Here is an 11,664-nt window from a genome sequence, read left to right as displayed (position 1 = left end):
ATGACAGGCATTGCTGCCGCATCTTTCTTCTCCAACTCCTGCAGGTTCGGGGGTTGCGGTCTCCAGTTCGAGTCTCTGGCCGAGCTCATCGTCCATATCGAGGACAATCACATCGGTGAGTCAGAACGGGGGAGAGAGGGAGGTAGCTAGCTGCTATGCTAGGCTATTTAGTACACGGTCCCTTCTGTGCTGTATTCCGCTATGCCTGCTTCCTCCTAGCTACCCCACCGATTCGACTCGCATTCGCTCTAATTCATGCTGCAGTAGCCAGGAAGCCAATGTTTGCGTCCAAATAATGTAGATAGCTTGCAAATTGGTGTATCTAATGATATGTTTTGTTTTTCATTGATCTAATGCAAAGGTATGCTAATTTAGCAAGGGCGTAGGTCTCACGTATAGCATTGGTGTAGCCAGGCAGCGGTTTTTGCATGGCTGTGTGTTTACATTTAGGCCCAATTGTTGCAATGCAGCGGTGCACATTTTGCCGCTTGTGTATTGGGCTCGTCTCTCGCCATTGTCACCCGTATGCATCCGTTCCATAGGCCTACTGAATTTCAACTTTAATATGCATCCAAATTGAATAGCCATATGTATGTAAATTACAAGTATGTTTGCACTGTTATTACATTAATAGGGAATAGGCAACCTGGAACTCCACTGGAATGTGGTGTGAGTTGCAAATGTATAGGCTTTATTTTTATTTAGTAGGTTTGTCAGCTGGAATGTTTTGAGATTGATGAGCCTTTTAGATTTAGAAATCTAAGGTTTCGTTTGTTTCCTCTTGAAATATGAGTGAAATTGTTGTCCATGTGAGCAAGCTTCAACTTGTTGCACGGTAGGACTACTCGGCACTCTGTTGCGGGGAAAAGAAGAGTCCTCACTCAACGACTGCACCTTTCTTTGCATTACTAATCCATTATTAAATTCCACTGCTTTATTATTTTACACAACAGAGTAGGCCTGCTGAATAGGGCTATGCAACAGCAAGCACTTCGCTATGGGTGCGTAGACCTGTGTAAATATTGTGGTCATTGTTTTAACAGGTTATAACTGATTGCATGCAAACATCTATTCAAACACACTGTAACAATAAAGACATGCACGACACACGACATACATCCTGATAGACGTGCTGCACTTGTCTGATGCTCTCACCCTCAACTCCGACCTTGGCCAGGCCTACTTACTTCACGTGAAATAGAAGGGTATCATCTAAAAAAAAAAAAAAAAAGAGAATCTCTGCCTGCATCTCCTATACAAGCAACATATTGGAAAGACAACACGACCAAACTACACATTTAAAATAGTTTTACCGGGAAATGCCTGTGATGTTTCGGAGTTAAACGCCCTACTTTAGCGATGATGACCTGATTGGTCAAATGCCAAGTCTTTCACGTACAGCGCTAATCATCTGATTATTCTAGGCCTACTGTCAATTTGGCCCCGTCGCATCTGTTGGAATGAGACGAGATTCGCACAATTGACTGATGATGCTGGTGGTAATGTTTAACGTAAACCATCATATAATGGCTTCCCAGGAGTGCTACACAGCAGACTCAAAAGTCCCTGACAACGGGTACTGTGCTGTGTACGCTGCTGCTCGCGGATGCAAGCCTCGTACGCGGTTAATGCAGATGGCAGGAATTGCGAAAATATGAGCGTTAGTTATTTTTCTTTTTTTAACGGTTGGTGTGGGGCTGGTGTTACCAAGGTGTTCTGGACGGGGCCTGGCTGGTACCCTGTTTGCGTCATTATTGATAATATATTGCATGTGCGTGTGTACTATTTGCAGCAGCACCCTTGTGTCATGAGTTCCATCCGAGTGGACACGAGGACGGGGGTGGGGCAATAGATGTTCCACTGAGCTGGTCTCCATGGAAACGAGCTGTCACAGAGGGGGATGGGGATAGTCTATTGGCCAAGGGACAGCACACCTGCTGCCTCTCAGACAAAGGAGGCTCTGCCCCAGCCAGCTGTGACTGTGATGTCACTGACTATGATGTCACTTAATGACAGGAGAGGGGTGCACAGTCTGGGATAGATCTGGCGGCTACTGATACTAGATCTGTCTCTATCTACTATCGCTGGGCGATATGGCCTAAAATTAATATCTCGATATTTTCTGACATTTGGACGATATACATCTCGATATTTTGTATTTCTTTCCTGTAGCCTGCATGAGGCTTAACATAAAGTTCAAATACACTTCTTATTCAAATAAACAGTCTGCATTTACAGAGTGTTCACCTGAAATAAGAAGAAATATACACTTACAGTTTATTTCTATGAGAGTCTAGCCTTGTTGTGAGTTTTGCCCTATGAAAGTAAATACAGTTACATTTATGTAAATGTCGATACAGTAACAGTTATGCCTAGGTTTTTTATTACTAACAGAAACCAAACAAAATCCTAACAACAGACTATTATGCAAAAGCTGTGGCAAGACCACACATCATTTTGAAATAGATTTCTGTGCACAGATTGTCGGGTGGCGAGGTCTCTCTCTCGCTTGACGTCTTGCCTCTGTTTTCTTTTGTTTTATCGCCCAATATACTGTACACACACACACACACACACACACACACACACACACACACCATCTGGCTCTCTAAATCAGCTGAGCAGAACAGGGGTCACCAGTCAGATCACAGGGGTCAGTGAGTCCACCTCTGCTTCTCAAGGACTGATACAGTCAATAACAAACAGTCTGATCATTAATCTTATTAGATCAGATGTAGGAGAGACAGCAGCACATGTTTTTTTTTGTCTTGGCTTCTCCCTTCACTCCTTTGGTGCTAATACATTGATAGCAAAACAATATTCACTACAGTAAGGAGCACCCTCATCATGTGATGTGTGATTGAATTATAATTGAGTTTCAGCTGACGCAATCAGCTGACATTGACAAGACATCTCAGATTAGAAATTTGATTATTCACGTTTGATCAAGAGGAAGTGGTTGTTAATTCACGATATAGGCTTGAGCCGGTGAATGGGCTGATGGCATCTATACTGTATGCTTGCCTGACCAGGACACTCCAGAAACGATCAGCCACAGTGAAATAGTGGCTCCCCTGTAGCAGAGATACAACACTGCCCTCTAGTGTCAGAAGATCCTACATCCCATTGAAGCGTTGAAGCCAGTGGATTAACTGTTTAGTGTTGCAGATAGAAATGTTATTGCCTATTTGCGTGTTTGTTTGTGTGTGCGGGAGTGTGTGTAGTTAAGTAAGAACCATGGAATGTTGTGATGTAATGATTCCCTACCTGTGTGCCAGTGTTCTGTTCTCTTACCTACACATGCATGCACATACATGCCTGTCACCTGAAACCACTCCTTCTTCTGTTCCCAGCTGAGAGAGAGATGCAGGTTGTGCTCTTTGTTGGAACTTCCAGCCCGGCACATATGATTTATAGAATCAACCAGGCCTTGTCATGGTCTTCAATTTAGACCTCAAGTAGTTCAATGAAGTGTTTCAGCTGGGCTAGAAGGAAAGCCTAAATGAAATGGGGTGGGTGGCCTTCAGGACCAGGGTTACCCACCTCACACCTAGTCTATCCTCTGTGACCACAAGGTGTCAGGCTGGTACCATGGCTTTATTACGGCTAGGCTTTCCTCTCTGTTGAGTGCTAACTACTGTGTGGTATTGCTGGTTGCAACCATGTGGTGCATCTCAAGAGTCTAAAGTAGCTTCCTTCCCTCGTCTCTTGTACGTTATAGGCACTCTCTGAAGACACAGGACCAGTCAAAGCTCTATGGGAGGATGTCTATCAGGAATGAGCTCTCTACCTTGAGTTGTATCACTTCAGAGCAGATCTAGGAGAGGGTGGGTGGGGGGGGGGGAGCTGTTCTAGGCTATTGAGATACCGTACATTCTGTAACTTTGTGATGGTGTGTCGTTTTCAACAGTCAACAAGCTAGGAGTCATATTTAAAGAGAGGGTGTGGGTGTGGGTGTGTGTGTGTGTGTGTGTGTGTGTGTGTGTGTGTGTGTGTTGAAGCTGGGTTACATGATATATTTGTAGTTATGTGTCAGTGCAGTTATGTTCTATCATGTTTATGGTACTATATGTGCTAACTGGATTCCTCTACTGAGAAGAAACTGGGTTGTTGTTGTTGTTGTAGATGATTCCTGGTTTGTTGCTTGTCATTTCCTGTCTTGCCCCCCTCACCTCAATACTGGGTTTCTGAGGTGTGGCAAGGGGGGGGGGGGGGGGGTGCGTGCCCCAAATGACCTGTTTGGGTTCAACAAGGGTAATTAGTACATCCTCTCTTTCAGCCTTTCCTATTCCACATAAGTGGGACTGTTGTCTGTGTAAACTGACCGGGGGGTAGGACATACCACTGCAGACCTAGTCATGGTCCCAGTAACAAGCCGATCTGAGGTCTGTGTAAATGGAGCAGCGGTGAAATGCAGGTATGCTCATTTGCATTCAATTCCATTGAATTTCACTCTGTCCCCCCCCCAGGTTCACTCATTTGAATCATTAAATTCCACCCCGCTCCCTAACTCCCCCCTCCCACTTCACCTGCATTGCACTGATGTGTGTAAACGAGGTGACCCGGGTAAATCAAGGCCTGTGTAAACAGAAAATACTGGAAAATCTTGTCAGGTATTTTACTGGTTTCTCTCTGGGAACCGGGCTGTACACACACACACACACACACACACACACACACACTGTGTGTGCCTGCGGAAGTCGGAGGGCTGGAGAGCCCCACCAAGCACTGGGAAGTGTAATTACAGGTTTGCTTCTCCCCAAAATCCCCCCCGCTCTCTCCTCCCCTCCTCTTTCTCTGTCCATCCGGTGGCCTGCTGCTTCAGAAACACATTAAAACACTCTCTGTGGCTTAATTAGCAGCCTGGAAAACAAGCCCTGCATTCTTGGCCTGCTGTGACACACCTCACACACACACTCACACACTCACACACACACACACACACACACACACACACACACACACACACAGATGGTGAGGCTAGTGAGGCTGATCAAGAGGGGGCAGTAGTGCAATGTTGGTTGGAGATGGATGCTATTTAAATGAGTAGAGAGGTGTTTGATCGGTAGCTGATTTAATTATAAGACTAATTTGGAGCATATGGTTACCTACTCTCTCTCTTTCACAAACATTGACACACACACACACACACACACACACACACACACACACACAACACACACACACACACACACACACACTGAGGAGAAGTCTGTACCCATAATAATTTAGCTGAGACACAGATACAAACGTGATAGAAGCACTGTGTGTGTGTGTGTGTGTGTGTGTGCGTGTGCGTGTGTGTGTGCACGCGCGTGCTCGGTGTGTGTGCATGTACCTTTCCAGTCCTTGTATCAGGAGTGTGTTTGCTTCCTGTCCTGCTTGGTGAACGGAAACCATAAAGTTAAGAAACATTTACTGCAGCTCTCCCTCTCTGCACCTGGTTTACCTAATTTCCACCCCCCCCCCCATCCCCCCACCCCTTCCTAGTTTCCTACTCTCCTCTTCGCTGTTGTGGACGAGGGTTGGATAAGGTAGGCTAAAAAGCCTGGCTAAACACACTTGAGTAAAGATTGTTCAAGTATCTAGGCTTAATGCTCTTCACCAGTTTATCATCAGATCTGACAAGATGATGATGATGATGATGATGATGATGATGATGCATAGCACACTGAATAGTTGTGTTTCTTTTTCACTGTGTGGATTCAGTGTCCTGGCCTGCAGCCCTCTCCCTCTGTGGCCTCACTATGCCTCTCCCTCCTTGTCTCTGAGAGAAACTGTATGTGGTCATGTTCTCGGTTTCCAGATCTCAGCAGCAGGTAGAATGATTAAAGCACGGCAGTTAAAGCCTGCTGAAGACCACCTCGGTGGACGACCTCAGACTGTGGGTGGGTGGGTGGGTGGTGTGTGTGTGTGTGTGTGTGTGTGTGTGTGTGTGTGTGTGTGTGTGTGTGTGTGTGTGTGTGTGTGTGTGTGTGTATGTGTATGTGTATGTATATGTATGTGTGTATGTATGTATGTGTGTATGTGTGTGTGTGTGTGTGTGTGTGTGTGTATGTATGTGTGTGTGTGTGTGTGTGCGTGCGTGAGTTTTTTGTGCGTGTACAGTGTAATATGTGTGTATTGTCTCGGGTGGTAGATAGATAGTGTGTGAGTGTGTTTGTAACTGTGACTTTTGCCTGTTTGACAGGTTGTTTGTGAGTTTGTTGCTCTCCTTGGTGTTCTTTTTCTCTGTGGGAAGTCTGCATTCTTTCTTAATTATGAGGTGTGAAAGTACTTCTACGGCCAAGACACGCATGCGCACATGCACACACACACGCACACGCACGAGCACGCTTAACTCATTTAGTACCGAGGGTGAATAACGTCACCCAAATTGCCAACTTTCTAAAGTGTCAAGGGTGAAAATGCATAAATTATGATGCTTCATTTTGTAGCTAATCAAAGGTTTGTTGATGGGTAAATGCCACATAAAACACTTGGCACTCTAGGTGGGGAGGGTTCCAGATTTTATTTGGCAGTTAGTGAGTTAAGGAGAATTGAGACGGAGAAAGGGAAGGAGACTAAAATATAGCTCAGATAATCCAGCTCTTAGCTATAATGGTTTGGATATAATACATCTGTGAGCAATTATACACATGTAATTACACACACATACACACACACACACACACACAAATTTGCAACATCCAGGCCATTGACTTTTATCAGGAGTCAACTTTAATTATATGGAGTGCAATGAAAATGTCACCTTTTTGACCACATGGTGGCACTGGTGTAATGCAGTTGTGTCTTAGAATACCATCAAGACCCCACCCTCCCTCTCTCTCTCACACACACACACTCACTCACTCATGCTCAGTGGGTAGCAGGCTTTTGAAGTTTGGGCTGGTCCCCTCAGGCAGTGGAAACTGCAGTCTTACTGAGTTAGCAAATAGGCTGGAAAAGGTGTGCGTGTGCGTGTGTTTGTGTGTGTTTTGTGGTGCTGTATTCTTTTCTTCCCCCCTGTCAAATGTTACAGAGAGAAGCTATGTAACCATGAATACTTTAGTCCAATGCATTGGTTGTAAATGAGATCTCCCGTCACTGTGAATACAATACACTATTTAGGAAATTCTGTCATATGTATTACTGTACATATACTCTCCTACCACACACACCACTCTGAAAGACACAGAGAGACCAGTGTGTGAACCAGGAATGATCATTAAGACCTCCCCTCCACGCACACACAGGCACTTTCAGCAGAGCTTGTGTCAGCACAGTGTGTATGTGTACTGTGCTATCAGCTTGGCTCCCCTTCAACAGACGTTTCTGGCATGTACTACTGATATATTACCTTGGTCCCCAGAGGGTTCAATTTCCATATTGCTTTCTCTCCCTCTTCCCCCCCCCCCCCCCCCTCTCTCTCTCTCTCTCTCTCTCAGACACAGATCCTCGGGTTCTGGAGAAACAGGAGCAACAGCAGCCTCCCTACCTGGCTCTGAGCTACATCAACAGGTAACACACACACACACACACACACACACACACACACACACACACACACACACACACACACACACACACACACACACACACAACCCGATCTATAGAAGGCAGTATTGCTCCACTGGTTGAACTTGAACTATGTAACATTTGTGTCTGCCCTAATTGCCCTTGCTCTGAGTGTGAGTTGTGAGTGTGTCTGGTTTGTGGTTGGAGGGTCGGATGACTGATCCTTTCCCACAGACACTGTTATGACTCATCTCTACACAAGCATTTGGATGCCAGAAGTGTGTGTGTGTGTGCTTGTGTGTGTGTGTGTGTGGTGAACTGTAAATCTTATGGCCAATACCACCCCTTAAAATGTCATGTTACTATATAATACTGTGGGTGAGGAAATTATGACAAATAGAGGAAAAAGGGGAGAGAGAGGTTTGTTGGTCAGTGTTAAAGTAGTCAAATTGTAAATGTCCTTAGTACTTAGAGTACCATGCAATGATAACCTTTTAGTATGTATGTCATTTTACATTACATTATGTCAACAATTTTTACATTACAGTATGTCAACAATGATGTAGTATGCAAATAAAGTGTGTGTGTGCCTCCAGGTTCATGACAGACGCAGCGCGTCGGGAACAAGAGTCTCTGAAGAAGAAGGCGACGCCCAAACTATCGCTGTCAATCACAGGAGGTGTGTCTCGGAACAGCGTGGCCACGCCTCCTCGCCACAGCAGCGGCAACCTGACTCCGCCTGTCACCCCTCCCATCACACCTTCCTCCTCCTTCCGCAGTAGCACACCCACAGGTGAGAGAGAGAGAGAGAGAGAGAGAGAGAGAGAGAGAGAGAGAGAGAGAGAGAGAGAGAGAGAGAGAGAGAGAGAGAGAGAGAGAGAGAGAGAGAGAGAGAGAGAGAGAGAGAGAGAGAGAGAGAGAGAGAGAGAGAGAGGAGAGAGAGACTGAGAGAGAGAGAGAGAGAGAGAGAGAGAGAGAGTCAACAGTTGTCCTGGAGGTCATTCAATGCGGTGACATTTTAGAATGTAGCAGGTAGGCCACACAGAGCTGACAGTTACATACTCTGCATGACAGATTCATGTCTGTTCTAGAAACATAATCTACCAGAGTGCTGTGTCGTGCCATGCCTCCCTCCCTGTAACTTGTGTGTGTGTGCATGTGAAACAGAGAGTTTTAGAAAGCGGGTCGTCGGTGATCCGTGTGTTCTAGAATGAGGGACAATGGAACACCCCCTGTTCTGTATTAGAATGGTGGCACACTCCTGCTCTCTGTGTTCTAGTATCGGAATATCTGGTTTAGCCAGTGTTCTCAAGCGGTGAGCAGCACAGTCAACACTCTGTTAATTACACACCAGCTGTCACGCTGTGTGTTCGCATGGGGTGTGTGTGTGTGTGTGTGTGTGTTACAGAACCCAAAAGCAGATGTCCATTTTCAGCCCAAATGTTTCCAATCGAAGTGTTAGGTCTGTGCACACACACACACACACACACACACACACACCCTTTCAACATGTGCCAGGGTGCCATCCACTTCCTCCTGCTGAAGTGCAGCATTTCCTGTGTGATGGTGGGGGGGTGTGTGTGTGTGTGTGTGTGTGTGTGTGTGTGTGTGTGTGTGTGGTATCTGGATGTGTGTATGAGAGTGGAAAAAGTTCTGCACTTAGTAAAGCACTTTTTCCAGGCAGAGCAATAAGGATCACTCCCACTTAATGATCTCTTTCTGAGAGCCAACCCCCACCCCCAGACACACACACACACACACACACACACACACACACACACACACACACACACACACGCACGCACTGCATCCCTTCAATTCTGCCTCCCCTGTCTAAGTGGTGCTTTCATCAACCCCCACCCTTGTTCACCCCCTTCCACTTTAGTTATGAACCAGAGACAGAGACTGATGTAGCTTGTGGAAGTGGGAAAATGATGAGTGGCAGACCGCAGTGTTAAGACATTCACTATATTGAATAATTTAAATATTTGGGTCCTCTGCATCTCTAAATAAAATACATAAAAGCTGTGTGTGTGTGTGTGTGTGTGTGTGTGTGTGTGTGTGTGTGTGTGTGTGTGTGTGTGTATTTGTCCCCTTCAGGTAGTGAGTATGATGAAGAGGAGGTGGACTATGAAGAGTCTGACAGTGATGAGTCGTGGACCACAGAGAGTGCCATCAGCTCAGAGTCCATCCTCAGTTCCATGTGTATGAATGGAGGAGAGGAGAAGCCTTTCGCCTGCCCCGTGCCGGGCTGCAAGAAGAGATACAAGGTATCTCCACACAGATACAATGGGATAGTTCACTGCAGAATTATTCGTTGTTGTCGTACTGAAATCTACTATCATATGTCATTTTATAACTATCCTATAACTGCTTTAACATATTGAGCGCAGTAGAAATATTTGTGTAATATTTTGTAAGTCATGTTTTGAGGTTTACTAATAAATTGCAATAAAATCAATCAACAATCAATCAACAGTGACACAATCTCAAGGCTGACAGAGCTGCAAAGCTACGTCTTTTGAGGGTCACCATAGAAAATAACACAGTGAAAACACCATTCTGCTCACCTGATCTCTCCGTCTCCAGAATGTGAACAGTTGACATACTGTTAATCTAGATCTTTGTCTGACTCCCTCCAGAATGTGAACGGTATTAAATACCACGCCAAAAATGGCCACCGGACCCAGATCCGCGTGCGGAAGCCCTTCAAGTGCCGCTGTGGGAAGAGCTATAAGACGTCGCAGGGGCTGCGGCACCACACCATCAACTTCCACCCTCCCGTTTCTGCCGACATCATCCGCAAGATGCAGGGCTAGAGGTGGTCGCCGTGCCAACCCACCGCACACCTGAAAAATACAACACCAACCACCCCGAACATACCCCTAGCTTTCCCCTAACCCCCCCCCCATCATCCCCAAAACTGTTCACCCCCCCTATCCATTCCTTTCCCCCCCCACACACACACTAAAGTGCATGCTTTAAGTTCTTTATTTTATTTCTTGTTATGTTAGTGTTTTATACATGTTATCTCTTTTATTTTTTGAATGATGTATCTTTGTAGGCTATGACGTTTTATTTTGTCTGTTGTACATTTGCACATTCTAATGCTATCACATCTATTTTGGTTACTTTTGTACTGACATAAGGTGCTAACTGTAAAACAAGAAAGAAAAAGACAAAAAAAGAGGAGTAACGTAAAAGAAAGGAGAGGCGTTATGCAGGAAGTAACCTGTTGCAAGCCACATTCCTTCCTGTCTTTGATGGAGAGCCCCTTTGGAAGTTGCCCCTAGACACTAATCTCAGTTCAGTTGTGCATTTTTTCCCCTATTGGTTAAAGGTAGAATTTGGGAGAGGGAAGCTGATCCTAGATCTGTGCCTGAGGGCAACCTTTGGGGTTGTAGTGGGTGAATCTTGAGAGTTACGTTATAAAGGATATACGTATATATAAATATATATAAAGATAGATTAAAAAAACAAAAACAATAGATAGATATGTATGTATATACAAATATATAAGTATTCATGAGCATATACAAAATAGTTACATTTTATTTTCAAGCTTTATTTTGTACTTTTATTTTTCAATATATTATTCAGATATGATTTATTTTATATTTTATTGATAAGTGTCCCATTCATTCCCCTAACCCCAGAGATGACCAGTTCTGTGGTGTCAAAGGTCAGACTGCTAGACGATGTCTGGTCTGAGGCCCCGTTCAATTACTACAACTGCTTCATCCTCTGTCTGAATGGATCATTGATCTGACTTCACTGGATTAGTCAAAAGCGACATAATGGAACCCTTGCTGACATGATCTAGTCGTGTTAGATCAGTGAATTCTTGAAGGAACAAAGGAAGGAAGGATGCATGTTGAATGTATTTGAACAGGACCGAAAAATCACAAGCAGGTCTCACAACCTGCGACAAGAAACTGACAAACATAGAATGAGCAAAAGTATCCATTCATTCCATAGTGTTAGAAATACTTCTGTTTTATGCTTCCTCTACTATTCCTAATATTTCCGGAATGGATGAATCATTCCGAATCCTAGAGACCGTTTGAGGAGACTTGAGACATTACGCTGTATTGTATTCCAGTTGCCAGGTTTTGTTTTTCCATGATCATTGCCACCAGCTCTCTACTGCCAAACAATGACCATACC

At 44.8% G+C, this 11,664-nt stretch overlaps 1 protein-coding gene across 1 annotated transcript; it reads left to right on the top strand.

Annotated features, from left to right (window-relative positions):
* Nucleotides 1-11,664, top strand: LOC310812485 (juxtaposed with another zinc finger protein 1-like; the record flags this gene model as incomplete). The annotated part of the gene is made up of 5 exons (XM_083681067.1): nucleotides 1-115; nucleotides 7,428-7,500; nucleotides 8,094-8,290; nucleotides 9,598-9,767; nucleotides 10,140-11,664. 5 exons carry the CDS (start codon nucleotides 1-3, stop codon nucleotides 10,314-10,316), a joined length of 732 nt encoding a protein of 243 aa, XP_083537193.1. The 3' UTR covers nucleotides 10,317-11,664.

This window comes from Argentina silus (genome assembly GCF_951799395.1).
Source record: "Argentina silus genome assembly, chromosome: 11".
Lineage (NCBI taxonomy): Eukaryota > Metazoa > Chordata > Actinopteri > Argentiniformes > Argentinidae > Argentina > Argentina silus.
Note: the sequence above shows the minus strand (reverse complement) of the source record. Positions and strands in the feature narration are given on the sequence as shown.